The sequence below is a fragment of the Perca flavescens genome, chromosome 21, assembly GCF_004354835.1.
Source record: "Perca flavescens isolate YP-PL-M2 chromosome 21, PFLA_1.0, whole genome shotgun sequence".
In the NCBI taxonomy this organism is placed as follows: Eukaryota; Metazoa; Chordata; class Actinopteri; order Perciformes; family Percidae; genus Perca; species Perca flavescens.
This window is the reverse complement of record NC_041351.1, coordinates 21,049,185-21,075,108: the sequence shown is the minus strand read 5'-3', so window position 1 is coordinate 21,075,108 and position 25,924 is coordinate 21,049,185. Positions and strand designations below refer to the sequence as shown.

Below are 25,924 nucleotides of genomic sequence, written 5' to 3'. Positions count from 1 at the left end.
GTGTGCGTGTGCGTGCATGGGCTTGTTTAACTATATTCATTGGGTCCAAAACCCGGGAGTCCAGTATACTTGTGGGGTCCCGGCAGCTTTGTGGGGCCAAAATGCTGGACCCCACAAGTTCAAAGGGCTGTTTGAGGGTTAACACTTGGTTTTAGGATTAGGGTTAGAATTAGGTTATGGTTAGGGTTAGGGTAAGGGGTAAGGTTAGGCATTTAGTTGTGATGGTTAAGGTTAGGGTAAGGGGTAAGGTTAGGCATTTAGTTGTGATGGTTACGGTTAGGGTAAGGGGCTAGGGAATGCATTATGTCAATGACAGGTCCCCACGAAGATAGTGCCACAAACGTGTGTGTGTGTGTGTGTGTGTGTGTGTGTGTGTGTATGTGTTCGTGCCTGCGTGCATGTGTCCTCGCACATGCTCACCTGTCTTTTTCTGTGCACATGCGTATGTTTTGTGTGTGTGTGTGTGTGTGTGTGTGCGTGCGTGCGCACGTGAGCCTGCCAAATGTGTTTTCACTGTGTGTGACATGAGCGGGGGAGGGGTGGCGGGAGGTTCTGAGTAGAATGTTTCATATTACACTCCTCAGCTGGGAGGGGAAAAAAAGAGAAGAAGAAGAAGTAGAGGAGGAGGAGGAAACCTGGGGCTTCTTCTCTTCAGAGGCATTTAACTGGCAGTTTATGGAGGCTGCAGTTGTGGAAAATGAAGATCTGCTCTGTGGTCTTCGCTCTCCTGACTCGAGCGCTGCTTGGAGGTAGGCAAAGTTTATTTTCTACTTCATACCAAAGTGGATGTGGTGGAGACAAAAACAGTGTTCCACCCATCAAAGGTTGATGGGTGAGGAGATGGAGAACAATAGTTTTGGTAGATAAGATAACTGAAACTTCTTTGCATACTGTCCAGTTTCTGCTGAAATAGTTTAGTTCCAAGTAAGATTGCGGGGTAGGTTGAAAAGTTGTAAGAAAATAATAAGTTTATCAAAGTTGCATTGTGTTTGCGGAGATGAGAGGACATTCCAAAAGTGAAAATTGGTGGTTTTCTATGCAAAAGAGAGAGCTTTTTAGTCTCACTTCTACGTTAATGTACGGTGATTTCAGTGATCTTCTGTCAAAACAGATTATTTGGTAACACTTTACTTGAAGGCATCTTCATAAGAGTGACATGACACTGTCACGAACGCATGACATTGTCATGACACATGAACCCTAACCCTAACTTGTCATGACAAGAACGAATGGCACTTAATGACAGAAGCGTTATGTCATGAACGTTTAAGACTTGTTTATAATGTTTATGACACGTTCATGACAGTGTCATGTCACTCTTATGTAGATACCTTCAAGTAAAGTGTAACCCGATTACTTAATTGAACAGTTTGAGAGTTCAGAGTCAACATGCGGCAGTAAAACAGCAATTTTCAGCCACTCAACTAGGTTTTCCTTGTTTTGTTCTGTCAATCAAAACTAAATGAAAGACAAAACTGTAAAAAAAAATAAATAAAAAAAAAAGGCCCTGATTTTAATTACATGCTGAGCTGGAAGCATCTGGGCAGGGTGACAGTAAAGTGCTTGCGTGTCGTGGAAAGCGTGCATTGTGAAAGAGCGGCAGGTTGGAAAAAGAGACGTGTGATACATTGCCATGCGGTAGTAAAGTTTGTTGCTCAATATTTATCCATCATCAACGTAACGTCGTCACATGCCAAAAACAACACGGCTGTCAGCGCGACGGGAAGAAGTCTGTCGAGCAACAACAGCCGCATTAGAGATGTGGGCGGTATGGATGTGTGTGGATATTCAGGACTGAAACTGTAGCTTTTATGTGTGAAGCAGACTTTGTTGGATGGATTGGAATACCTTCATACTGCTTCGGTGCTACTGAGACACATTTAAGTCAGGCAGACGTTAGACACTTAAATACCATCTTTAAACCACCACTACTATGATTTTCAGGAGTCTATTGGAAGTGGAATGAAAAGGACTTCCATCCCCAGTGTTAATACATAGATTAGGGACAATTTTAGAAGAAATGGTTCCTTAAATTCTTGCAAATTCTTCAGTAGTTTGGCATAAACAAGCTCTCAGTTTTGAGTGTATGGATGACATGTTTTTCACATTTGGCACAGATTTGAGAGAAACTAGGGCTGCGACTAACAGAGGAGTGAAGAAACTAGAAAATATTTATATTTAACAAGCAGGAATCAGAGAATATCCACTTTATTTTCATTAAAAAAAAAAGCGATTAATCGTTGGCAGTTATTTGAACTTTGAATTGATTAAGCTATGCAGCTCAAACTGATCTGAACTGCATGACTATGAACATTATTTTCTGAGCACTTTTAGGACTTATTGTCCACGTTGGCTAAAAAGTTGAACAGCAGCAATGAAAGGAACATGAGCCTGAAAAAAACAACAACCCTGAGATAATGAAAATAATGTCAAGTACGATTATCTCCAGCTCCAACTGAGTAAACATCACCTGCTGTGATGCGGTCAAAAGCTCCAGAACAGGCGAGTAAGTGGACCTTGAGTGGAGATTGTTTGGTCAACTGCTGTTTCTAAGGTCTAGATCACATTGACCCGTTCAAACTGTGATTTCAGTATTGCTATGAAAACTACTAAACCCTGTTATAACCCTCCTGTTGTCCTCGGGTCAAATTTGACCCGTTTACAAAAACTTTCAGATATCAGAACTATGACAAATGAACGTTGAAAACTTGACAAATGTTGGAAAAAGCTACAAAAAAGTAGCCAAAAGTGACCAAAAAACTCGGAAAAAGTGACAACAAAAACATCGCCAAAGGTGACAAAAACTTGTGAAAAAAGTGAAAAAAAAACATAATTCAAAAAACGAAAAAAAAATCGACAGAAACGTTGAGAAAAGGGTTTGTTGAAACAAAACGTTGAAATTTCGGCCCAGAAAAGCACAGTTGCATGGTCGACAGGAAGACAACGCAAGTTAAGAGCAGATAGATATTATAATTTTTGGACACTGTAACATTTTAATCAAACGTAATGAAATAAATTTATTTATTTTTTTATTTGCCTTTTTTTTTCTTTTGGGGGGGTTCGAGTCTTGAGGCTTGAAGTAATGAGCTGAATGAATTCACTGTTCACTAAATGCATCAAATGAAGACTATTAAGAAACTGTTTTTTTTATTACCAAACCTCGGCGTATGCATTGTATTTGGATTTAAAGCAACACTATGCAACTTTTCCCGCTTCGGTCCCCCTACAGGTTGGAAGCAGAATTGTCCATTACATTACATTATGCAAGGTTGCCAGATCGGGTAGCGGATCTGTAGTTCGAATGAACTGGACAACGTAATGGACAATTCCGCTTCCAACCTGTAGGGGGACCGAAGCGGGAAAAGTTACATAACATAGTGTTGCTTTAAATGATCTTTAATCAAACTTAGAGTAGCATGATCCATAAGTGTTACCTGTCTTTATGCATGTTTGTCAAACTACGGCCCCGCTAGCCATTTGAATGTGAAACTGGCTGGAGTGCAGACTATTGTTTTCAGGTTATTTTCGAAAAAATCGCTGTCCACTAGGGGTGTGACGAGACGCTTACTCCACCAGACGAGACACATCACGAGATTGGGTTCACGAGAACGAGACAAGATTTCTCGTCGAGGTGAAAAGTTGTCTCGAGAGGCGATGTGATGTCAGCGTGATGGAGCGTGGAATTACTATTGAAGATCCCCCTGCCACTTTTAAATCATTTGTGTGGCAACATTGCACCGGGTGCAGTAGTTAGCAGAGAGCTGTGGTGGTGCTGTAAGTGTTTTTGCATAGTGCTCGTGTTAGCCGCGGTATACGGCATTTTTTTCTTACAATGTTTACATATTGTGTTCGTCTTGTCTGTCACTCTTTCGCCGTTTATTATTTCCGCAGGCAAACCAAAATGTTGCCACACAAATGATTTAAAAGTGGCAGGGGGATCTTCAATAGTAATTTCACGCTCCATCACGCTGACATCACATCGCCTCACGGGACAACTTTTCACCTCGACGAGAAATCTCGTCACGTTTTAATCTCGCGAGATCTCGTACAATGAGATCTCATCACACCCCTACTGTCCACAATGAAAACAATAGGAAAACAGCTGTTGGGAAGACAACCCGACCGGGTTCGCTCTTCATTTCTATAATTTTACACGGGCTCGGGCCAGGCTCGGGCTTGTGCTCCGGGTTGCGCTCCAGGTTGCGTGTTAAATGAGCGGTCAGGTGATGCGTTTCGATTAGCGCGAAAATGGATGCTGAGGAGGTGAAACGGAGGCTGGCCTCAGGAGGACTTATATTATTTCTTTGTTCCAACTTCCAAGTGGCCTATAGCCTACATTAGTCATGAATAAATTATGTAAAAAAAAATGCAGAAATGACTCATTTTCAACAAAAGGCAAAAGAGCTGTGTGCGTGCGCACATTTGAATCATGTCGGGCTGTAAACGGGTTCGGGCTTTTTAAAAAGCTGTCAATCAAAATACTTAGTACTTGTCGGGCTCGGGCCAAATTCCGTCGGGCTCGGGCCTTGTCGGGCCAAACTTGTAAGGCCCGATTACAGCTCTAGTATTGATATAGTCAATATTCTCATCATCAGGTACACACATTCTAACAGGAGACCAGATAAAAGAGGAAAAGGATGTATTTTCTTAAATCTTCTCTTCAGAAATTTCTCTAATGAAATTGAACTGATACTGGTCTTAATGTGGCTGTTAACATTACAGAAAGCAGTCTTGATTAGGCTGTGTGTATTCTATATCCACGATGTTCCACTTCTGGGATTGCTCTCGTTCTGACGGAAATTCCGCCGGATGTCACTCTTTTCGGATGTCCGTTACCTTCCACATTCTTTGTGCTGGCATTCTAAACTCCGGTGGATTTAGGAGGACTATCGGTTAACTGCTCCTCAGACAAATCCAGACCGCTAGCTAGACTATCTGTCCAATCTGAGTTTTCTGTTGCACGACTAAAGCAACTTTTGAACGTACACACGTTCCACTAAAATAAGTTCCTTCCCGAGGCAATTTTGCAGCGGCACCGCGGCTTTTCTCTGTGCTTAGCACCGCCCAAGACGATTGTGATTGGTTTAAAGAAATGCCAATAGACCAGAGCACGTTTCTCTCCCATCCCGGAATGCTGTGTGGACTAGCCAGACTAGCCTTCCTCCGCAGCGCTGTGGAGGAAGGTCTGGCAATGCGAGACTAGGCTGTGTGTCATACAGCATGTGTAACTCCCACTACTGAAAGAATGTGTTTGGAAAGAAAATCTGACTTGCAACTCTGAACGTTAAGTCTCAAGATGACTATAAAAGTTGGTTGAACTTTTCTCACTTACCTCACTGAGTTTTACATTAGAAGAACTAATTAGCAGTCCAAACTTACTAAATAAAGTATTCTGTATTAGTTTCAGCACTTACTTTTACATGATTTCCTTCTCTCTTTTTCTTCTTTCTTTTTTTTTTTTAACATTGTTGCTAACCATCTGTTGCATGGACAAAACAATGGAAAGACAGGAAGCAGCTGAATGTGTTCAGAGAGATGCCTCAACTCTGTCAAAATCAAAGGCCTGCTGTGCCCAACATGCAGTCAAAACAAGAAGGCTTCATAAGTGTTTTGTTAAGACACAACCTGCATCCACTTCTCTGACATCTTTTTCAGCTCTGACTCAGATTGGATATTATCAGATCGTCATTAGTCATCCAATCAAACCCAGACATCTTGATAGTTCATAGCGTACTGCTCCAAATGGTTCTAAAAGAAGTTGTATTTGAAATCTTTTCTTTTAAAGTGCTTATATTATGCTTTTTGGCGTTTTCCCTTTCCTTTTTTTGTTATATATCTTTTTTGTGCATGTAATAGGCTTCCAAAGTGGAAAAAGCCCAAAGTCCACCCCAAAGGGCCTTACCATCTCCAACAGAAAACACTGTTCACAAACTGATCCAAACAGCTCTATTGTAGTCCAGCCTTTACTTCAGAGACAAACGTGGTCACTTTGTAACACACGTTATAATGCTCGCCTAGCTGCTAGCGTGGCACACCCTCCTAGTCTGCTTCGGACTGGCTAGTAGTCCTTACCTAGCTACTGCGCATGTGTCGAGTCCCAACAAAGATGGTACAGAAGTTGAGATGTCTCACTCTGTAGCTAAAACAGAGAGCTTTACACACAGGGTGAAAAGATGAGCTGCAGCAATGTGCAGTACAACAAAAATATGGTGTTTTTTGAAAATTAAACCATGTAAACCTATTCTGATATGACCTCTAAATACAATTATGAACCTGAAAATGAGCCTAATATGAGCACTTTAAATCAACCTTTATTGTCAGATATGGATGGACAGCATGTAAACAACATCTTCTGTATCTTTAACGTACAAACATAAACAAACAAGCCAGGGAGGTTAAGGGTTTACTAAAAAGTAAATATAACTAAAAACAAAAGCAAAAAGATTCAAATAGGCAAAATATTTTGTAAAGCTTACAGAGCTTGTATGATTGAACAGCTTTTTGTTTGTACAGATATGGAAAAAAATATATTGCTTGAAATTGGCAGCGAGCTCCAAAAACCTTGCCTTCTTTTTGTTACAAGTTTGACTTAACGTGAACAAAACTTGTATAATTATTCTCCAGATTTGTGTTCGGCCATCAACGTCACCATCACCCCTTCCCCGTTCACGGTGGCCCAGGAGGGTCAAAATGTCACACTCTCCTGTGTTGTGTCCCAGCGGCGCCGCAACGCTGCTTTACCGGTGGTGAAATGGATCTTCCTGCCAGAGGGCACCGACCGCCCGGAGGACGAACTGCTCATCGCCCGCCTCAACATGAGGAAGGCCCGTTTCTATGGTAACTACACAAAGAGTTTCCCGTGGCCCAAACTGAAGCTGACGGTGGTGAAGCAGGGGAAGATATTTGACCTGGTCATCTTGAACGTGTCCGAGGGGGACCGGGGGCTCTACATGTGCCGGGTGCAGGAGTTTAAAAAGCACCAGGAGCGCTGGAAGGCCTCGTCAAACTGCACCGCCGCTACTGAGCTCAGAGGTGAGGGCTGATGGAACTTACTGCTTTAGTTTCTCCTGTCATTTTCTTATCACTGGAATATTTGCCGAGCAAGCACTCTGCGAGCATTACCCTGCTTCACGTTGGTCGAGTTGCAGATAAGTCGTTTAGGACAAGGATCACCTTTTAGTGTAGTCAACACTGAAGCCAGGCAAGAAACAGTGAACAAAATAGTGCTTAGAGAGTTTTTGAAAGGGATGCCCCTGCCCAAAGTTTTTTATTTTTTAACCCTCCTGTTGTCCTCGGGTCATATCTGACCCATTTTCAAAAAGTTTCTATATCAGAAAGTTGGGTTTCTTTCAACCAAATTGTCAAAAACAAAATAACATGGATGGTTCCATACAACATTCTGCCCACATAAAATAAATGATCAGTTCACTACCTTCATTGAATTTGGATGTTTTATAAAATGTAATAGCATTGATAACAATTTAACACAATTGATAAAAGAATGTTGAAAAAGTGACAAAAACATCTAAAAAAAAAAAGTGACAAAAACATTGGGAAAGCGACAAATGTTAAAACTAAAATTGGAGTCTTAAGCCAAAAAATGGTAGGGAACCTTTTGCATTCGGCTGCTATAAGTCACTCAAACCAGTAGCTGTAGCCCAGTTTCTCACAGAATGACATCACTGCTTTTAATGGTGCAGGGCGGAGACTTAACAGCTATTTCTGAAACCACAACAGAAGCAATGACAGATGCTGTGTTGATAATAGTAAGCAAGTAGTAATGATTCCAGGCTTGTCTGCGAAGATATTCCACGGCCAGCTGCAGAAAACTGTGACTGATAGAGAGCAGCTCCCAGTTAAGAACACAAGAATCAGTTTGAGGATTTAGCTCGACGTTTCTGATGAAGAGCATGGATGCCCTGTTAACTCTCAGTATTTCAGACCTCAACTAAATGCCTTGATCTGAAGGAGAGGAAAGGGGCAAATAGGGCAATGTTCATAGGCTTCCAGACCTGAAGAGGAGCCCCCAAGTAAACTCAAATTGTGATAACAAAATAGCAGAAAAACTATCTAACGGGAGCAGTTCTGCATCTCCAGTATTAGCGTTTTCTCTCACCACAACTGGATGATGTAATCCATCTGGCTGAAGAGGCAGGGAAGTGAGTTCACTGAGCAAAAGCACTGTCTTGCTTTTGATTTGGGAGGGGAAAGTCATTGGTTAGGAGCAAGTCTGGAGATAAAAGGATCCTCCATCGCAATAAGTTGAGGCTTTTACCGGGGAGATGATCTTGGAGAAAGAGCAGAGAGAGTATGAGGTTTCAATGCCACCGCTGGCATTTCAGACGTTTACACAATGGAATGGATGACAAATCCACTGGTACCAGATACTGCCCAGAAATCCCTTCACTTTCATAAAACCAGAAACACACTGTGATTTTTTTTTCCTTTACCAACACAGTCTCGCTCCCTACTCGTCAAATGTATGACGCACGGTCAAGGACCCTGGCGTCAAGTTTCAACGAAATAGGGGTACCCTTGACGTTATTTTTCGACGAGGGGGTCCGTCAGATAGACATTCATGTTATTCCCTCACCGTCAGATATCGACGAAAGAAAAAAACACGCCCCCCGCCCCTTAACTCTAAATCTGTGACAGTTATTGGTATTTTTAGCCCAAAAAACGCTGTTTTAATCAACATTATTCACGAGATATTATCATGGTTTATATGTATTTCTTTTAATGTTATTATTTCGGTATATTTCGGCCAGGTAGGCCTAAGCTTGATTGCTTTTTTGTTGATTTATATTTTTTAAACTATAATGCTACATCTATCAACATTTATTTAGATGTTATCATTGTATTAATTTCTTTACTTTAATAATATTATTTCGGTCTTATTACCGGTGAAATATTACAGTATAGGCTAATACAGAACATTACGATATGATCCGAGCAGGACGCATTCAAAGCCGATAGGCCTATCCCCCAATGCAATGCGGCCATTCATTTCAAAGAATCGGGCAGCGATCAGCGGGTCTTTAACGCCAGGATCGCTTCAATATACATATATACAGTCAGTGATTGTGTCACCAGCAACAACACGTTGCTCAGTTTTGTTCCAGTAAGTTATGAACCATAATAACGTTTAAACGAATCCGCGGAAAACTCCGGAAGTGATGCTTAGCAATGCATATTCATGGCACTGTGTACATTGAAATCATCGAATATCCCTCTTTAGCGTTAAGCTTAGTGCGCCGCCATTGAAACCATAAACAACACTGGCTTAGCTAGGTCATCCTACCCAGCTCCACCCTCTTGTCCAAAATGGTCACTTCTGGCTCCAAATAAATGCCAAACTCCCGGCTTCACAACGGTTGTCCACAAATCAACGGGTGACGTCACTGATGCTGCACACGTTATTATATTTACAGTCTATGGTTAGAGCAAATAAACACACTGTTTAATCCACGTTTGCGCTTGTGTTTTTGGTTTTGGAAAAGCTAGAAAAAAAGACCAATTCAAAGCTTGACAGACCTACTGCCAGTTACTGTTGCTAACATTTGATCAGATATAATCACTATCAGGTCAAATGCTTTGTCATGTGTCTACGTTTGTCAGTCAACAGCAATGGATAGTGTTGGGATGTCCTCTTCTGTGTTTTATTTTGTTAATGAAGTTTGGGTTTTTGTGAATGCTGATGCTAATGCTAATCCAGATGTTCCTTTATTTACTTGTAAAAGACTGGAAACGTGTCACTTTCTGACAGCTTTCTTTCCCAGAGAAAGAGATAACAGACAAGCATTTAGAATAGCAAATGCAGATACCTCCATGCATTGACTTTAGGTTGAGTCAGTGTTGTGTTACATCAAAGATCAGCAGAAAGCAGTTAGAGAGGCATTTATGTGAAATTGCCCCTTTGAGAATGGTTTATCTAAGGAACGAGTACATCACAAAGTTTAAACCTTGTAACAATCTAAAGACAATTAATTTATTATTCAAGTTCATTGCTCTAGTGCTGTCAGTGTTCAACAACACTAGACGTTGCTCACCACATTTTCCATGGAAGCGTTCTTCAGGCTGTGACTTTTGGGGTGTCCACAGCCAAGTCTGGGCCCAGGCACACACGGTCCATACCGAGAGCTGTTGACATTGGCCTGGACATGGAGTTTCCCCTCCCAAAAGTAGAACAGACGGAGTCCAGAGAGACTCAGCCGAATTGGAACAAGAGATAGTTGTCCTGAGGAAGGTAAAGTTTGAATGTTTGTCTGCAATGACGGTCGAGGGCAGCTGGCTCGTGTTTGGCTCTCTTAACCTTTTGTGGTTTAGGATGTGGAGAGCTATTTTCATCCAAGGAAGCACCAGTCCATTGTGGTTTCAGAGATATTAATAATGATGATGTTACATATGTCAGCATTAATGTCTGTACTCTAAATCCCTTTGCTCTGAAATTAAATGGATACTTGGATATTTGAAATTGATTTTTGTTAGGTCTGAATTTCTTCTTCAAATCCTAATCTGACTAATCAGGTCTGGTCTGGTTCTAAAAATCCTATTCCACATTTAATCCAACCTATTTATTGAAATCCAGTCTTTAGAGTTTTAAAAACAAAATACGTGACTCTAATCTGGAAAAGTTAGTTTTTTAATCGTAAGAAATATGAGAATAAACTTTGGTGAATGGTGTCCTCTTTGAGCATGAAGTACGACATTAAGGTTTTTTGGTTAGTTAGTGACGTAAAATCCAGGTGAAAATCTGTCTAAAGGTGCACGCTAACAATTTTGTATTGTACTTCCATAAAGTTATGAGAGACAGATTTATAAAAAGGAATGGTCAAAATTGAAGCAGCACTGTCTGAGATATCAGTTGTCTCATGTTAGTTAAGCTCAAAGAATGCTTGATCCTACATTTCCAATAATGCTACTGAATAGCATCTTATATTACACTTTTCCGGCCTGGTAAATGCCCACATCTTTCAAACTTCACACCCCCAGTTTGTCATGCAGGCTGTTTTTAAACTTGCCCATTTAAATCTATAAAATTCATAGAAAACAAAATTAACTAAATTGTATACCATTTAATTTGGTCACCATAGAAATTCCGAGTTCCTAATACAAAACATGTCAAGTATCTAGATTGAGTCATTGTAATGCAGGCCAAAGCTCCAACAACATTGGAAAACTGCACTATTTCTTCCCAGCAGACAAGCAGGCAGTGGTATTCCTTCCCAGTATCCACACCAACAGTTGACAGCTATGATAAACATCAGCTTCACATCTGAGTGGTTGAAACCCCTCTGGGACCATTGCTCCTGGTCCCCACTCCATATGAGAAACAGCAGATGACTGAGACTTTATGTGCACAAATGAGTGTCTTTGTGACGTCAAAGTGATGGAATTCCTGTGGTCGGATAACATTAGGTGACCAGGTGTTTACACAATCACACAAAACTACCATTACTCTACTTAGTACTGCTATAATAAACACATCCAGAGAGGTCAAATAGTTTGGGGGCAGAGCACAGTCTGAACACAGCCTCCTCTTGGCATAAACAAACTGAACTCCTAAGTATTTCTATAACATGTGGGCGACTGGGTGCTTCTAAGAGGTAGACGGCAAAAGGATGTGGCATGAGTTTAAATATAGCAAGAACATGGAACTCTGGGTATTGTATCGGCAGCTTCACTAGAAATCAATCAGAAATATCGCAGCTCTGGGGTCACAAACATCCCTGTAGAGGTTTTTTCTTTTTTTTTTTTACTAACAAAATAGGCCTATGTTATTGCCATAATAGAGACACAGTTAGCAAAAGTACTAAACGATGCCAATTCTTAGAAGAAAAGATGCAAATAGACAACAGGAAGTGAATTATTCCAACCTTTGTTAAGACACACAACGTCGCTGTGTACTTACATTTATCTCCTATCATTTATAATACAGTAAATTAGAGCAATGACTGACTCAGTAGATGGTGAAGACAGAGGATCATTATGCACTCCAGTACATGTCTGCGTATTGATGTTTACAGTGTTGCGTTTGTTAGGGAACAAAAAAAGAGCCACAAATCTGAATCGGTCAGGAAATGAATGCATCTTTGTGGCTCTGATGAACAAAAAGTAGTTTGTTTGAATGTTTCCACTGTAGTCCAACGCAGTCTTCAGCCATTCAAAAGTTGCTTTAAAAAGAAGCCATTTTCTAGATGAGGATAAAAGCCAGTTTAATGGCATACAGTACACCCAATTTATCCCATTTCTGATTATTTCAACATGTACAGCTGCCGCACTGACAGAGCTGCACAGAACCTGAGGCACATAAACGTCATAGATGTTATCGGGATTTACGCTGTGAATATGTTACTGTGAAGGAAGACTGGGTCTTTAAATTGAATCATCTGCCATTTCAAACAAGTGGGAGAACTGTCTGTTTTGAATTATATTTCACTCAGAAACTGTGCAGCGTGACAGTGTTGGTGTGTTATGTATTTGCTTTAGTTTTACCACAGATGCTATCATTTACAGCATGCACTGGTGGTTTTAAGATTTTCATGAGCAATGATCTGTAATAGGGAAAAGGGAATGCTACAATATTGGTGTTCTAATATAAAATATGCCTTTCACACAAGCTTTGCTAATAACATAATGGCCAAATTACATAATGTAGACCTCTGATGAGTTGCAAGTTCATTGTTACAAACATCTGCAGGAAGCCAACACATAAGAGAAACTTTACTCCAAGGGATTTTTGGCTTTGATATTCTTAACAAAATATCTGACTTGTGTTAAAGGTTTATTGAGTAGGATTTAGGACAATCTATTGGCAGAAATGGAATATAATATTAATAACCTGAAAATAAGAATCATGTTTTTGTTCGCTTAGAATGAGCCCTTCATATCTTCATAAGGGTTGGCTACCGAAACCTGGTTCCACTATGGAACCGGTTCCTACGCAACCGGTAGGAATCAGATCGGATTAGAACGCAAATTCTGGTTCCTCATTTCGGTTCGACTTAATGTGTCGACTGAAATATTTTCCCTCTGTCGCTCCGAAAAGGACATAAAAATATCACCCTTTCTCTGTAGTCTACCGTTAGCTAGCAACCGTAAATGTTAATATATTGTTAAATTTTAATCATTTTCAATTTATAAAAAACTCTGTTTAGGAATCGGAATCGTTTTAAAAGTAACGGTTCGGCATCAGAATCGTAAAAATCCAAATGATACCCAACCCTAATCTTCATACAGAGTGGGTCCCATGGATAGATAAAGAGAATCGGATACAGCGTTGAAGGCAGTGTCGTGTTCATTCCTATAAAAGTTGCTCAGTGGTGCATGAAGCCCAGAAAGCGCTGCTTCTGCGCCGTTGGGCCCCTAGAGACAGAACACATTACGCCATATCTGGAAAGCCACGCCCACCAAAGGGGAAAACAACTCTCCGCTCTCCATTGACTTGCATTGCGTGAAGGTGCCTCCTCGTCTATTCCGTCTGCTAGCAAAAAATACAAAAAAATGCCAGATGTGATTTAACCTCTGATTAAACACAGGCTTTGATTTGGCACAGTCCTAAACCATTTAAACTGCAGACCTTCTCATATATAAAAAAATATCTCATATTTAAAAAGTAGATTTTTGGCAATTGTCCAAATGTATAAGGTTATAAAACCTGTAAAAATCCACTTCCAAGTCTTCAGGGTTTTTTTTGTCAATCTTGCCCATAAACCTAATGAAGGCAGGTGATTCCGAACAGCAGTTACTGTATAGGCCACATGTGGTCAGTATCAGGTTAGTGATTTCACAGATGGGGACCGAACCCAGAGGTAACCCTCTTCCCAACAGAGAACGGCCAAAGAACTGTTGGGTCCATAAAAGCATTTCAACCAACAGTCTTGGGAAAAGGATTACCAAAAGTTTTTAAACAAGGTGAAAATGTCACCTTGGGTAAAAAAAAAACCCAGATAACTGAAAGCCATTTAACAGCAGAGAAGAATCTTACTGGAACTCCAAGGAAAATGCACCTCTTGGGCAAAATGCTAACACCGCCGATAACTACATTTCATTTTCTAATCTGGCCTTGCTTAACGTGGTGCTCTGTAAACTGGTGAAAGAAGCCATGTGGCGTTGGCTGCTTGGCATAAGGGAATGTGTTCAACGATCAACGTGTTATTGCTGGTAGTGAAAATTTGTTTTAATAAATATTATCCTATAACAAAATGACTAGTTTGACCAGAGAGGTTTAAGCATGGTGCAGCATTTTAAAGTAACTGAATTGCATGCTGCTGAATTAAACATCCCACTGCATTTTGTGGTCTTTGACGGTTTTGACAGCTTTGTAATAACTTCGTTACTTCGTAATTTACTTAATCCCTAATGAAAGTTGTGACTGGGACATTGTCATAAATGGTCAATTAGATACTTATACTTCAGTGTGCATCCACTTCTTTATATGTCTATTTCCCTATAAGCAGAAAATGCCTTCACCTACAGATGGTGGACTTGTTAAGGTCTGATTTGTTTTAGTGGACATTTACTGTACTGCTACAGGAAACCAAGCCGAAAAGGAACCGATATGAAAAATCAAGTCTCACTAATCTTTTTTCAGCTATCAGAAGGAAGGTTCTGGTTACTATTTTTTTGAATGACATAGCAGAATGTGCACTTTAGTTTTTGGAGTTTTAGGTTTTGGTAATCTAGTTTTGGAATCATCTGATGCATGCAGACAGTCAGTCAATCAGCGCGCAGCACAGCCAGTCTTTTCCCTGTGGGAAAGTGTCCAGCCGGCGTGGTGAGCCGGCATGGCGAGCCTGCCTGTCGTCAGCTTTTGGTGGTTTGGAGTATTTTTAAGATGCCCTGGTGGGTGTCACTTCACGAGCTTCCTACCACCAGCTCAGCAAGAGTACAGTGGTGTTAAGACTACTGTGGTCAGATGGGGTGGAGAAATGAGTGAGTGTGTGGGGCGAGATTTCAGGTCGAGTATGGGAAACATTTTTTTCTCAGCCATTTTGGACACAAGCAGCGAATAGCTGGGATTCTCATTACATAGATAAAGGCTGCAATCACAGGCCTTTGGTTCCCCATTGGTGCTCATATTAGATTTTTGGGGTGTAGTAGTTATTTATTCTGGTGCTGGAATGTCCAGTAAGCCATATCTATGAAAAACATTTTAAGTTGCATCCATTTTACCAAGCTTCTCCTCGTTCTCGTTATGGTGTGCACTTTAAAGTTGTGTCTGATCTGACTGTGCCTCCAGCAAACATCTAATTGTCCAGTCAATGCTAGCAATTCTAATTAGGCATCACAGGTCTGCCAAACAGTTCAATATTACACTTTTTTAATAATACTGTCATTATTTAATGTATGTTGTATGTCATGTCTGTGTCTTCTGAATGGACCTTGAGTATGGCAATAAAGTTGACGATGATGATATAGTGCTAATTAACGTAAATACAAAAACAATCCTGCTCCTTTTATATACATGACTTAGGCTACAGGGATCATTAACTGGTGATGATGCTAACTTTTTTTGCTATGTTTAGTCTGTTCGGCACCATAACTACTGGGTTATCAAATGCATTTACCATCAAATGTATATTTAAGATATTTTGCAGAGTTTTAACTGTATTTGAGCCAGCTAAGACATTGATGTCTTTTTTTTTTGCTACGACGCCAATAGAGGTGAATTTGCGCTGTGTGACATGAATACTTAAAAGTCGGGAAAGCCTGTCAGCATTGAGGAAAAAAATATTGTAGCCATCTGTGGGCAGTGAAATTCACCGAGCTGTGTGCGCCTTGTTTGCTTCACGTTTGGTGTGAACACAGCATAATGGTTAGGGCGCATGCCACTTAACTGTAACGTCCACGGTTCTATTCCTGGGACCTTTGATGCACCTAGTTGGCTCACCTAGTTTACTGATTGTTGTTCTCTAACATGATAGCCTACTGGCTAGCTGAATTTTACTTACATAATGGCAAATTTACAAATGCCTGCAGATCAAATGACTGGGATCTGAATGTTCCAATATTTTGATGTTGTCCATGTCCCAAAAACAAGTCTGAGGTTGGATATACAGCCACTGTGTGGACATAAAACAAAGTGGGCACAGGTTGCCTTGTTTTACCACAAGTTTGTTATGAAGGTGAAAGAGTATGGGTGGATGTAAGGTTAAATTTTACAATGATGCATAACTCTAAAGCAACTGTTTGCGTTCATTTATCCAGCAAAGGTTGAGGTCGAGCCCTCTGGAGAGTGATTCAGAGACCGAATCAGGCAGGGAGGAGGCCAACCTCGGCTTGTTGTCTTCCTACAATTAGCTTTATTTAAACTCTAGCCAGCGTGTAATCAGGCGGCAGGGAGGCCACTGTGATGACTATGGACTTAACATGCTTCTCTTCTTTTTCTCTCTTTCTTTCTTCATGTAGTGCATGTCCTACCAGCCACCAAGGCCAAAGAAAGCCTGTGGAGCTTGTTAGAAGGTAAGTTGTGTGTGTGTGTGTGTGTGTGTGTGTGTGTGTGTGTGTGTGTGTGTGTGTGTGTGTGTGTGTGTGTGTGTGTGCGTATGCGTGCGTCTGTGTTTGTGGTGGACTGGCCCTGTATCGTCCTTGGCAGGCAAAAATAGCCCAACCCAAAGGATATAGTACAGTGCCTTAAATAGCTCATCAAAATATGTACTCCTTTTTTTCCTTCAGATTTTTGTGTAAAGAGAAGCAAAATAGCTGATGTGTACATGTTTTGTGTTTCAGATGTGTACCTGTGTGCAGTGCTGATCTGCTCAGTGGGTTTGCTGTGTATGTGCATGTTCACAGTGACAGTAACCTGCCAGTACATACAGAGGAAGCAGAGGTTAAAAGGTTAGCAGCAACATCAAGATAACTCTCCACTGACACTGACCTACCTTAATTAATCTGGCTCTTATGTAGGGCTGCAATTAACGATTATTTTCAGTATTGCTTAATCTGTAGATTATTTTCTCGATTAATCGTTTGGTTTCTAAAATGTCAGAAAATAGCGAAAAATGATCTATCATAGTTTCTCTAGGTCCAAGGTGATGCCTTTACATGTTTAATTTTGTGAGACTAAAACCAAAATAGATTCAGTTTAATATGTTTTAAAACCGCAAAGAACAGGACATCTTCATATTTGTCTATTGATCGATTGTCAACTAATTCTTGTAGCTCTAATGTATCAATTTTCTCCCTTATCCTGTTCCTATCTTTTTCTCAATGATTTATCTTGTTTCTTTCAAAGTTAGAACCCTACTCAAACTCAACTTTGTATAGAGTTAGAGTTTATCTAGTCTCCACACCAGTAATTATGTTTCTAAATGTTGTATTGTATATCTCTGCAGATAATTACCTCTTGGTGAAAAGCCTGCATAACAGGTAAGGTTTTAGGCTGACACAGCCTCACACATAGCCATAAAAGCTAAAAATGTTCTTAAGTGCACTAAACCTTTGGTTAATCTGGTCCCAATCCAGCTCAGGAGAGACCAGTGTGGTCAATGTGTCTCCTGCTCTGCCTAAAAAGGAGAGGAGATACAGGAAGAAAAGGAGCAGAGACTACCAAGAGGAGATACCACCAGAGATACCAGCGAAAGGTAAATAAGAGTCTGGGTGCATTTACTAGGGATGCACCAAATGCCGATTTTTGGGGTTTGGCCAAATACCGAATCCACTGGTTAAGATTCTGCCGAACCCGAAACCGAACCGAATCCTAATCCGATCCTCAGTCTATTAACACAGTAAACCCATTAATGAAGTAAACAGCGTCCACAGCCTCTAAAATAGTTAAATGTGTAATAAAGAAACAGGTTTCCTATGCGGGAACCAAGATGGCACTGCGCGTCTCACTTTATTCCACCCCAACACAGTCAACCGTCAGAAAATACAACACTTTTATTCACTTCCGTTTTTCCCGTCATAATAAAAGCTCTATGTTTGCTGTAACTTCCTCTTAACCTTCAACTGAGAGGTTACACAATAAAATACCATACAAATGTAACAACTTAATGTTGAATTCACATGCTCTTTTCACATCGTAGGAAAGCACATCACTATCGCCAGATGAGTGACAATTTTGTTTGGCAAATTTTCGCTAACCAGTGTATGATGAAGGCATGTTGGGTGGGTGAAATTAGAAAGCTAACGTTAGCTAACGAGCAGCAGTCGCTCCGCTCCCACTGTACGGAGACTCCGAGAGAACGGCTGACAGCCCGGGAGAGGCTGTCTGGTTAACACAAGTTTTTAGCTGTGACTGTCCTTGCTTTACTGTACCTAAAGTTGCTGCGTTTTGGCTACTGTCTGTGGATTCCTTTATGCGGCTCGTATTCTTTCGGATGTTTCATGCGCAGGTGTTTTGGCAGCGGCGCAGGTTTTGGCAGCGGCAATGTAGTGTGTTGTTTGGGATCCCTGCCACCGCGGGACAGGTCGGCTTTGCGGGTTGGGCGTGTGGTTCGGCTTGGGTCGCTGTCTTTTGGCTGGGGGTGCTGCCGGGCGGCGCTTTTTCGGCTCGCGAGTTTTTTTTTCACTTTCTCACAGCCTACTGCATTGAACGGTCAACATAAATTACGTCGACCAGCGTAGCGCGCGCAGTGAAACCGAACCCCGTCAAAAAGCCCAATATTCGGCCGAATCCGAACGCGAACCCTGGATTCGGTGCATCCCTAGCATTTACACCTAGTTTTGTCATGGGTGGCTAATTTTTTTGTACATCCTTCCATTTTGATATTTTTGCAGCAGAAAATGATCCCTGTAAAGAATTGTTGTCAGTGAGAAACACTAGCAGAAATAGCTGAGCATGTGTCCAAACTGAGGTTTACTATTGATCCATTTTGTTCTGCGTGGCTTTCCATACCGAAATATGTGCTGGCATTTGAGGTCAACATCCGCCCTTTCGACATATAAACTCTTGATTTATGTGGTAGCATGTGGAATGTAATACATAATTTAGTTCACAGAGGAAAGTTATTTTGAGTTCAGTACTATGTTAATTTATTTATTTTATATTAGGACAATGCACATTAATCAACGCGCCAGTGTTAGCCAGTCGGCTAATTTTCAACTGTAGTCCTAGTTGCATGCATGTCTTTTATGGTGGGAAGAAACCGGAGCACCCCCCAAACAAGCACAGGGAGAACATGCTAACTCCACACAGAAAAGCCCGGGACGAACCTTCTTGCTGTGAGGCAGAAGTGCTAACCACTGAGCCACCGTGCTGCCTAATGATCATTATGATGCGGCAAAGCTACCAAATCCCTATATTTCCTCCCAACTCACTGCTGATGTTAAAATTCAAGTGGGAAGTTTGTTAAAAAGGAAATACTGCTGTTTGGGGGTGTTGAAGTTTTGTAGGGCTGACCCCGTTGATTGTTGCCATTTTGTGCAGTTTATGTTACTTTTTAAAACTGTAATATTTGTTGTTTTTTTGGCCACTTGGGGGCAGTGAAACAAACTGGAAACACAACATTGACATAATATCACTGTAAAAAGTCATTATGGCGAATGGGTCAGCAAACAATTGCCTGATTACACATCCAGCATACACCAAGCAACATTATTAGCATCCAAAACTTACAAATTAACATGTGATATCTTGTCAATTTACCATTTTACAAAGGGTTGTGTGCCAGAATATTTCGACTGTTGTCAGGCAACTAACGGAGAACTGTCGTTTTTACACTTTGGGTTTTGTATGGCTAAAACAACATATGTTAATTAGGGAGCTTTGAAAGTACTCATATGTGGATTTTGTTACTGTTGGAAATGCGCTAAGCTAGCTGTCTTTCACTGTTTCCAGTACTCATGCTAAGCTAAGCTAACCGGCTTATGGCTTTAGCTTCATACACAGGAGTGGTGTTAATCTTCACATTTTACTTGTAGTAAGTAAGTGAAAAGTGTAAATCCCAAAATACCAAACTACTGTATTCCTTTAAATTGGAGGCTATAAATCCAAAGCATTGAGCTGAAAGATGCTAAAATGATGTAAGGCTGAGATGGACTACAGGTTTGGGCAATCATTCTTTGTGGGTTCATCACTAGAGGCGACCCCTCTTAAATTACACATAGTTAATTGATCCATTGTTAATATAAAAATACTGACCAAAGAGGTGAATGGTTATTGTTTATTATTCAGAACTCCACTCAGAAGACCATTTATTTAGAAGTGGGACTGAATTTTAAATATTAGAACCAGTAAGGGCCTTGAAACATGTCCTATTATACTCAGAATTGTAGAAATCTGTCTAAACACTATGTGAAGGAGAGCGCATGTCAAGTTTGTGGTTATGAATGTAGAGGTCTAGTTCATGGTGGATACATAAATATATACATTACATTTGCGTAACAGATCTCTACAAAACCGCTGACTTTTGTTTTGTCCCTGCAGCTCCCATTGGAGACAAAACACGGAAACCCAAACTTTTAAAACCACAACCAAGAAAAGTAGTGTTGGTGAGTTCTATGCATGCCCTTTTATACATTACTTTATCTTAATCATCATTCTTTATTGTTGCCAAATAGAAATCTACCCAGTAATCGTTTTCACCAGTTTTTAACCTACATATGTGTGGGATATCACTTTGGAGAAAACCTTTCTAACAGTACACATGCATTGGCACCTTTTGCCTGAGACTTACTTACCATAATGTACCAAGCAAGGCATTCATAGTGACAGGCTTCCATTATTGTTTCAAAATATAATGGAGAGCAACCAGTATGCAACAGGAATGACTGTAATCAAAGTTCCAGAAAATGTCATAAAATGTGCCACATAACCCGGGTTTAATTTTGTTTAAATTGTCACTGGAATAAAGTGACTCTGTGGCAACATGGCATTTTAATGGCACAGAATGCGGCAAGATGTAATTGAATTTTGGCAACCTCAACCGAAGAATCCTGTGAGGGGATGTCTGCACACAACCTGCCCACATTTACCAAACCAACGCTGTAAAACATTGGGATACCAAGGACAGGAGAGAGGATACAGTGCAAGAACTGCTGTTTAGCATTCAATTTTAACTCATTTTAAAAGATTTCTTGTCTGTATTCATACTGACAGAAATCTCAAGCTCTAGGTTAATGATGGAGTTCGACATAAAAATCTCTCTCAACCTCTCTGCTCATTTTCTAACCACCAATACCACTTCCCTCCCTCTCCCCCTCTCCTCCATCATTATTGTCCTCCATTTCCTCCTCCATCTCCAGCCGAAGATAGTGGAGGAGAACTTGACCTACGCAGAGCTGGATCTGGTGAAGCCAATTCCGGAAACCAAGGCGTCGTGTAGCAGCACTGTGTACGCTCAGATACTGTTTGGGGAGCAGCAGCTGTGAGAGAAACACGCACCAATAGTAACTGTGCCTTATGTAAAAACTATTGTCTATTTATAATCCTTATTATTTTGTATTCCTATGGTTTGTAAAGGGCAAAATGTGTAATGTCCCACAATTATGACAATTGTATATATGGTTTTATATGTTCTTTTATATTACTTTCTTTTATGAGACCAAGATGCAAAAGGAAATGTTTTGCATACTGGAGTTTTTGATATATTTTATTTCTTTTGCACCCATGTTTGAATCCTGTGTAGCTTAAACTCGGAACACAGACTGGTGATGATTTAGACCAGATTTGTCCATCGTGACAAACGGAAGGGCGATCGGAGATTTGAATTTGCAGGCTAATCTGAGCCCTCCCATTTACATTAAACAGGTTGCAACCCGATATCTGAAGGTTAAAGTCCTGTGGTGTGTGGCTATCACAGCCAGTAAAGTTTACTGAAGTGAAGTGAGATATTGCTTTGCTATCAACGCATAACAATAATGCTGCTATTTCTTGTCTGTGTGCGTTAACTATGGAGCTAGAACAAGGAGGTGATTAGCTTAGTTAGCATAACAAGTGGAAGCAGGGGGAAACAGCTAGCCTGGCTGTAGCTAGCTTGCTTGCTAGCATGACCAGGGGAAATTACGTGCTGTAACTGTTTCTTGGTTTGCCATGACAAAAAGTATGTACGTAACTTTCTGCAAAACCACAAATTCTTACATTTCTGTATGTGTGTGGATGAAACAAATGTGATACAGTGTGTTAGTTAGTGAGCTTTAGAGGTGTATTTTATAACTTTGGAGACAATTAGGCTAGCTGTCTAGCCCCTGCTTCCACTCTTTGGGACTTTCCAAAGCAAAGCTAATCGCCTACCGGCTCCAGCTTCATGCAAACATATGGACATCATGAGACAGATATGGATCTTCTCCTCTAAACCATTTCTCAAAATGTCAAACTATTCTTTTAAATTCATAAATGCACATTATTCTGGACAGTTTAATAAATTGAAAAACATGAAGGCTCTATGTGTAAGCAACAATAAGCCATGGTTCCTGAGATCGTTAAATCTTTGAGATTTCTCAACCGGTTTAAGTTAATTACAAAGAGAATTGTGGGAAACCCCATCTAGAGCAAACAGATTTATGAAGGAGACAAAGTAAATGTAAGACATCCGTTTGTTTTATTTTATTTGTGCATTTTCAAATGTGATTTACTTTTAGTGTGTTCCCAGCATTATCTACCTCACAACATCTGTGTTCAGCGTGTTTCTGTGTGACTGCAATTTATAATGACCACAACTCCACAGAGTTGATTAAAGTAGCCACTAGACCCCCGACCCCCCCACATAGTACGTGAGACTGTGCGAGGCTCTTTTATCTGGTGCCAGCATCAACTTAACAGGCAGTTAGTGACACACACACACAAACATAGACATACAAAGGTGGAGTTACATGTAGGCTAAACACCCTTGTAGGTTCTCACAAAGGCACATACTATAAATCCCAAAATCTGCAAACAATTGTAACTCCTGATCTACAAACAGGGACAAACTTAAGACCTGTGTTTGTACTATTTCACATGTATGTAATTCATAGTTTAATTCCAAACTTACAGTGATTTTGTGGTTTGAGATAAGAGCCAGAAGCCATATCGGCTGTACTCCCACATACCTTTGTACGGTCTTCTTGCTTTCTCACTGAGTGTGAAAGTGCTTAGGCCTCTTTTTTCCATTTAATGATCCCCTGGATTGAGGCATGGAAAAGCAAAGGAGAGTTTTTTAAACAGTGAACTTGAAACCCAGACACAAAGGCACCGGATCCCTCCCTTCCCCCAAGACCTCCACTATCTTATGTGGAGTTATCCATGCAGATGGAGCCCTTCACAAATACAAGTCTCATTTTCTGCCACGCATGCCTGCTGTAGTCCCATGTTGTGAAACGCTAGCTGAACCAGCTACTTATCTGGTAACCAGTAGTTATAGAGTAGTCACTTGATTAAAATGATTTGACTCTTCTGTAAAACATTTAAAACCCAGTTCAGACCAAAGATTTGCGATGAGAAGGGTGCGAAGAGTTGAAACTTGCAACTACTTGCAATATGCCAACCTGCAACCTTCCAGTTTACACCAACGAGTCTAGACAAGACAGTGTATCATCTCACTCTCTGTACTTCCGTTCTAAATTCTGACTTTACAGGCTTTTTTGTAGCAGGATATATATTGTAGCATCTTAAAATATGAATGAGGTTAGTGATAGTGAGATACTTTCTAGTAGTGATGAAATGGCGAAAACAACATTTTATTTCTCTGATTCACTGCTTTGTTCTAACATCGCTACCTCTCTTCAGTCACTCTCTAGCTCGCTTGACCACATACCACACTCGCGGCGCTCGTTGAACCTCTAAAACTCATTTCAAAAAGTTGAAATTTGACTGACTTGACCAGCTGACAGAGCAGCAATCAAAACAGCGATCAAAGCAGCGGTCAGAGCGGCTCCAAGGACATCTGTTGTCTGAACTGGGCTTAAGAATTAGCTTGTAGTGGTATTTAGATTAATGTAGTCAACTATGTAGCAATTATGGTTAGCTAGCTAACAGCTGACATACACATGTATTGGATTGGTGAGATGAAAGAGTCTCCAGTTACAAAAAGAATAGTTATCCATGTCTGTTTGAAAATGCAGAGAAAGTCAAATTGTATGTTGTCAGCAGATGTAGCACAAAAGCTGACTTCCAATATGGCTGCCAGCCAGGTGACATTTAAAGAAATCCCAATGAATCACCGCAAATGTATAACCCATTTTTACAGCAAGCTGGTGGTTGTGGACTTTGACATTCTTTGTTTCCCGCCTATTTATTACGTTTCAATTCAAAACACTATCAACCTCCATTTGCCACTATTCCAATTTTCCATTGTTATTTGCTTATGCATGTTTCAGTTGCACAGTGTGTATTGAAATGAAATGATTGAAAGTGACCTTTCAGTGGTGGGCAGATTGTGTCTTAAAAATGCCCTTAGACTGTGAAATGTAAAGTTTCTTCCAGACCACATTGTCCTTAATGGGAGTCCACTAACTAGAACCAGGTGTGTGAATTGTGCCTCTCCCTCTCTCCTTTCCCTCTCCCTGCCCACCACTGACCTCTGCATTCATCAACATTCCAGCATTTCTTCTCTTGTTTGTTTATTACATTTCATCTGTACAGTGTGTATCAGTAAATGAAATAAATATAAAAGTGGATGTGAGCAGTATGCCGCCAGAGAGGTGTTTTTAATCAGGCTAGCGGCAATTGGATGTTGATGTTGGTGTGTCTCGGTCCAGACTGAAATATCTCCACAACTATTGGATGGATTGCCATAATATTTTATAGAGACATTCATGCTCCCCATAGGATAAAGCCCTCTGACTTTAGTGATCCCCTAACCTTTTTTTCTAGCATCACCAAAAAGTCAAAATGTGAAATATCTGAACAACTACTGGATGGATTTCCATAAAGTTTTGATCCTCTGACTTTTTCAATGTACTGGATGTTCAGGATGAATAGAGATAACCTAACTTTTTATCTAGAGCCATCATGTCAATTTTCTCTTGCCAAAGCCTTGGCAAAAACCTGCAAAACTGATAACAACACTATAATCAGCCTCAGCTGTACTGTGTTGTGCTTATTGTCGTGCTAATATGCTAAACTAAGATGGTGAATATGGTTAACATTATACCCTCTAAACATAAGTCTGCTATTCAAAGAGGGGACATACTTGGTAAATAAATAAATATATATTAAAATAAGTGATCAGGACTGAAAGGACAAGAAAACTGAGGCTAAAATGCAATAAAACGTCAAACAGGAATTAAAATACTAGCCAGTCAAAAGGACAAAAGCAGTAATAGGTTAAAACAAGGCAGTGGTGATGTAAACAAAGCATGATAAAAGGTAAAGCAAAGCAAGTAATAATTGAGCCAGCAAAATAACATGGGCAAAGAAAAGCCGCAGTGATGATCTCTACCCTAAAGAGAAACAAAAACTTCTAATGCAGTATTAATAAATAAAAGTCCAACCAATAAATCAAAGAGGTACGGTGGCTGCCCAAAACACCCCCACAGTTAGTAGTTTGGCAGGGAAATATTTTAGCCCTAAACTGAAACTCTTAGGGCCCTATCTTGCACTCAGCTCAATTGCCTTTTTACACCGACGTGTCATTCCTATTTTGCACCCGACGCACAGCGGACTTTTCCCTCCACAGACGTACGTCGGTAAATTAGGGAATGTATTTGCGCTCCCGGGGGCGGTTCAGCGAAAAGAGGAGGCGTTTTCCGGCGCAAACGTTCCCTGATGCTATTGTGCAGTTTCAGAAAACAATTCCGCCACTGACCAGGAAAAACCTGGTCTAAAGTCAGTGGCGCTAGTCTAAAGTCAGTGGCGCATTCATTCAGATGCTATTTTAGGGCCGCATGCTTGGCCATAATGTAGCGGGTGCACAACGCGCACACACTTCTCTCATCTAAACGGACGCAGCAGTTCCCATTTTTGCAAACCATACATAATTACAAAGGAAAATATTACTGAAAATGCGCTTCAGGTGTTTGGATAGGTCAGGAGGCACTTTACAGTACAGTCCTCAAAAAG

The 25,924-nt window shown here is 40.6% G+C and overlaps 1 protein-coding gene across 1 annotated transcript; it reads left to right on the top strand.

The window, feature by feature from the left end:
- The first annotated feature begins 635 nt into the window (after positions 1-635).
- Positions 636-24,545, top strand: vstm4b (V-set and transmembrane domain containing 4b). The gene is made up of 8 exons (XM_028566876.1): positions 636-749; positions 6,625-7,032; positions 16,411-16,464; positions 16,732-16,839; positions 17,337-17,370; positions 17,467-17,585; positions 20,372-20,436; positions 21,190-24,545. The coding sequence occupies exons 1-8, from the start codon at positions 698-700 to the stop codon at positions 21,313-21,315; spliced, it is 966 nt and encodes a 321-aa protein (XP_028422677.1). The 5' UTR covers positions 636-697; the 3' UTR covers positions 21,316-24,545.
- The last annotated feature ends 1,379 nt before the right edge of the window (positions 24,546-25,924 follow it).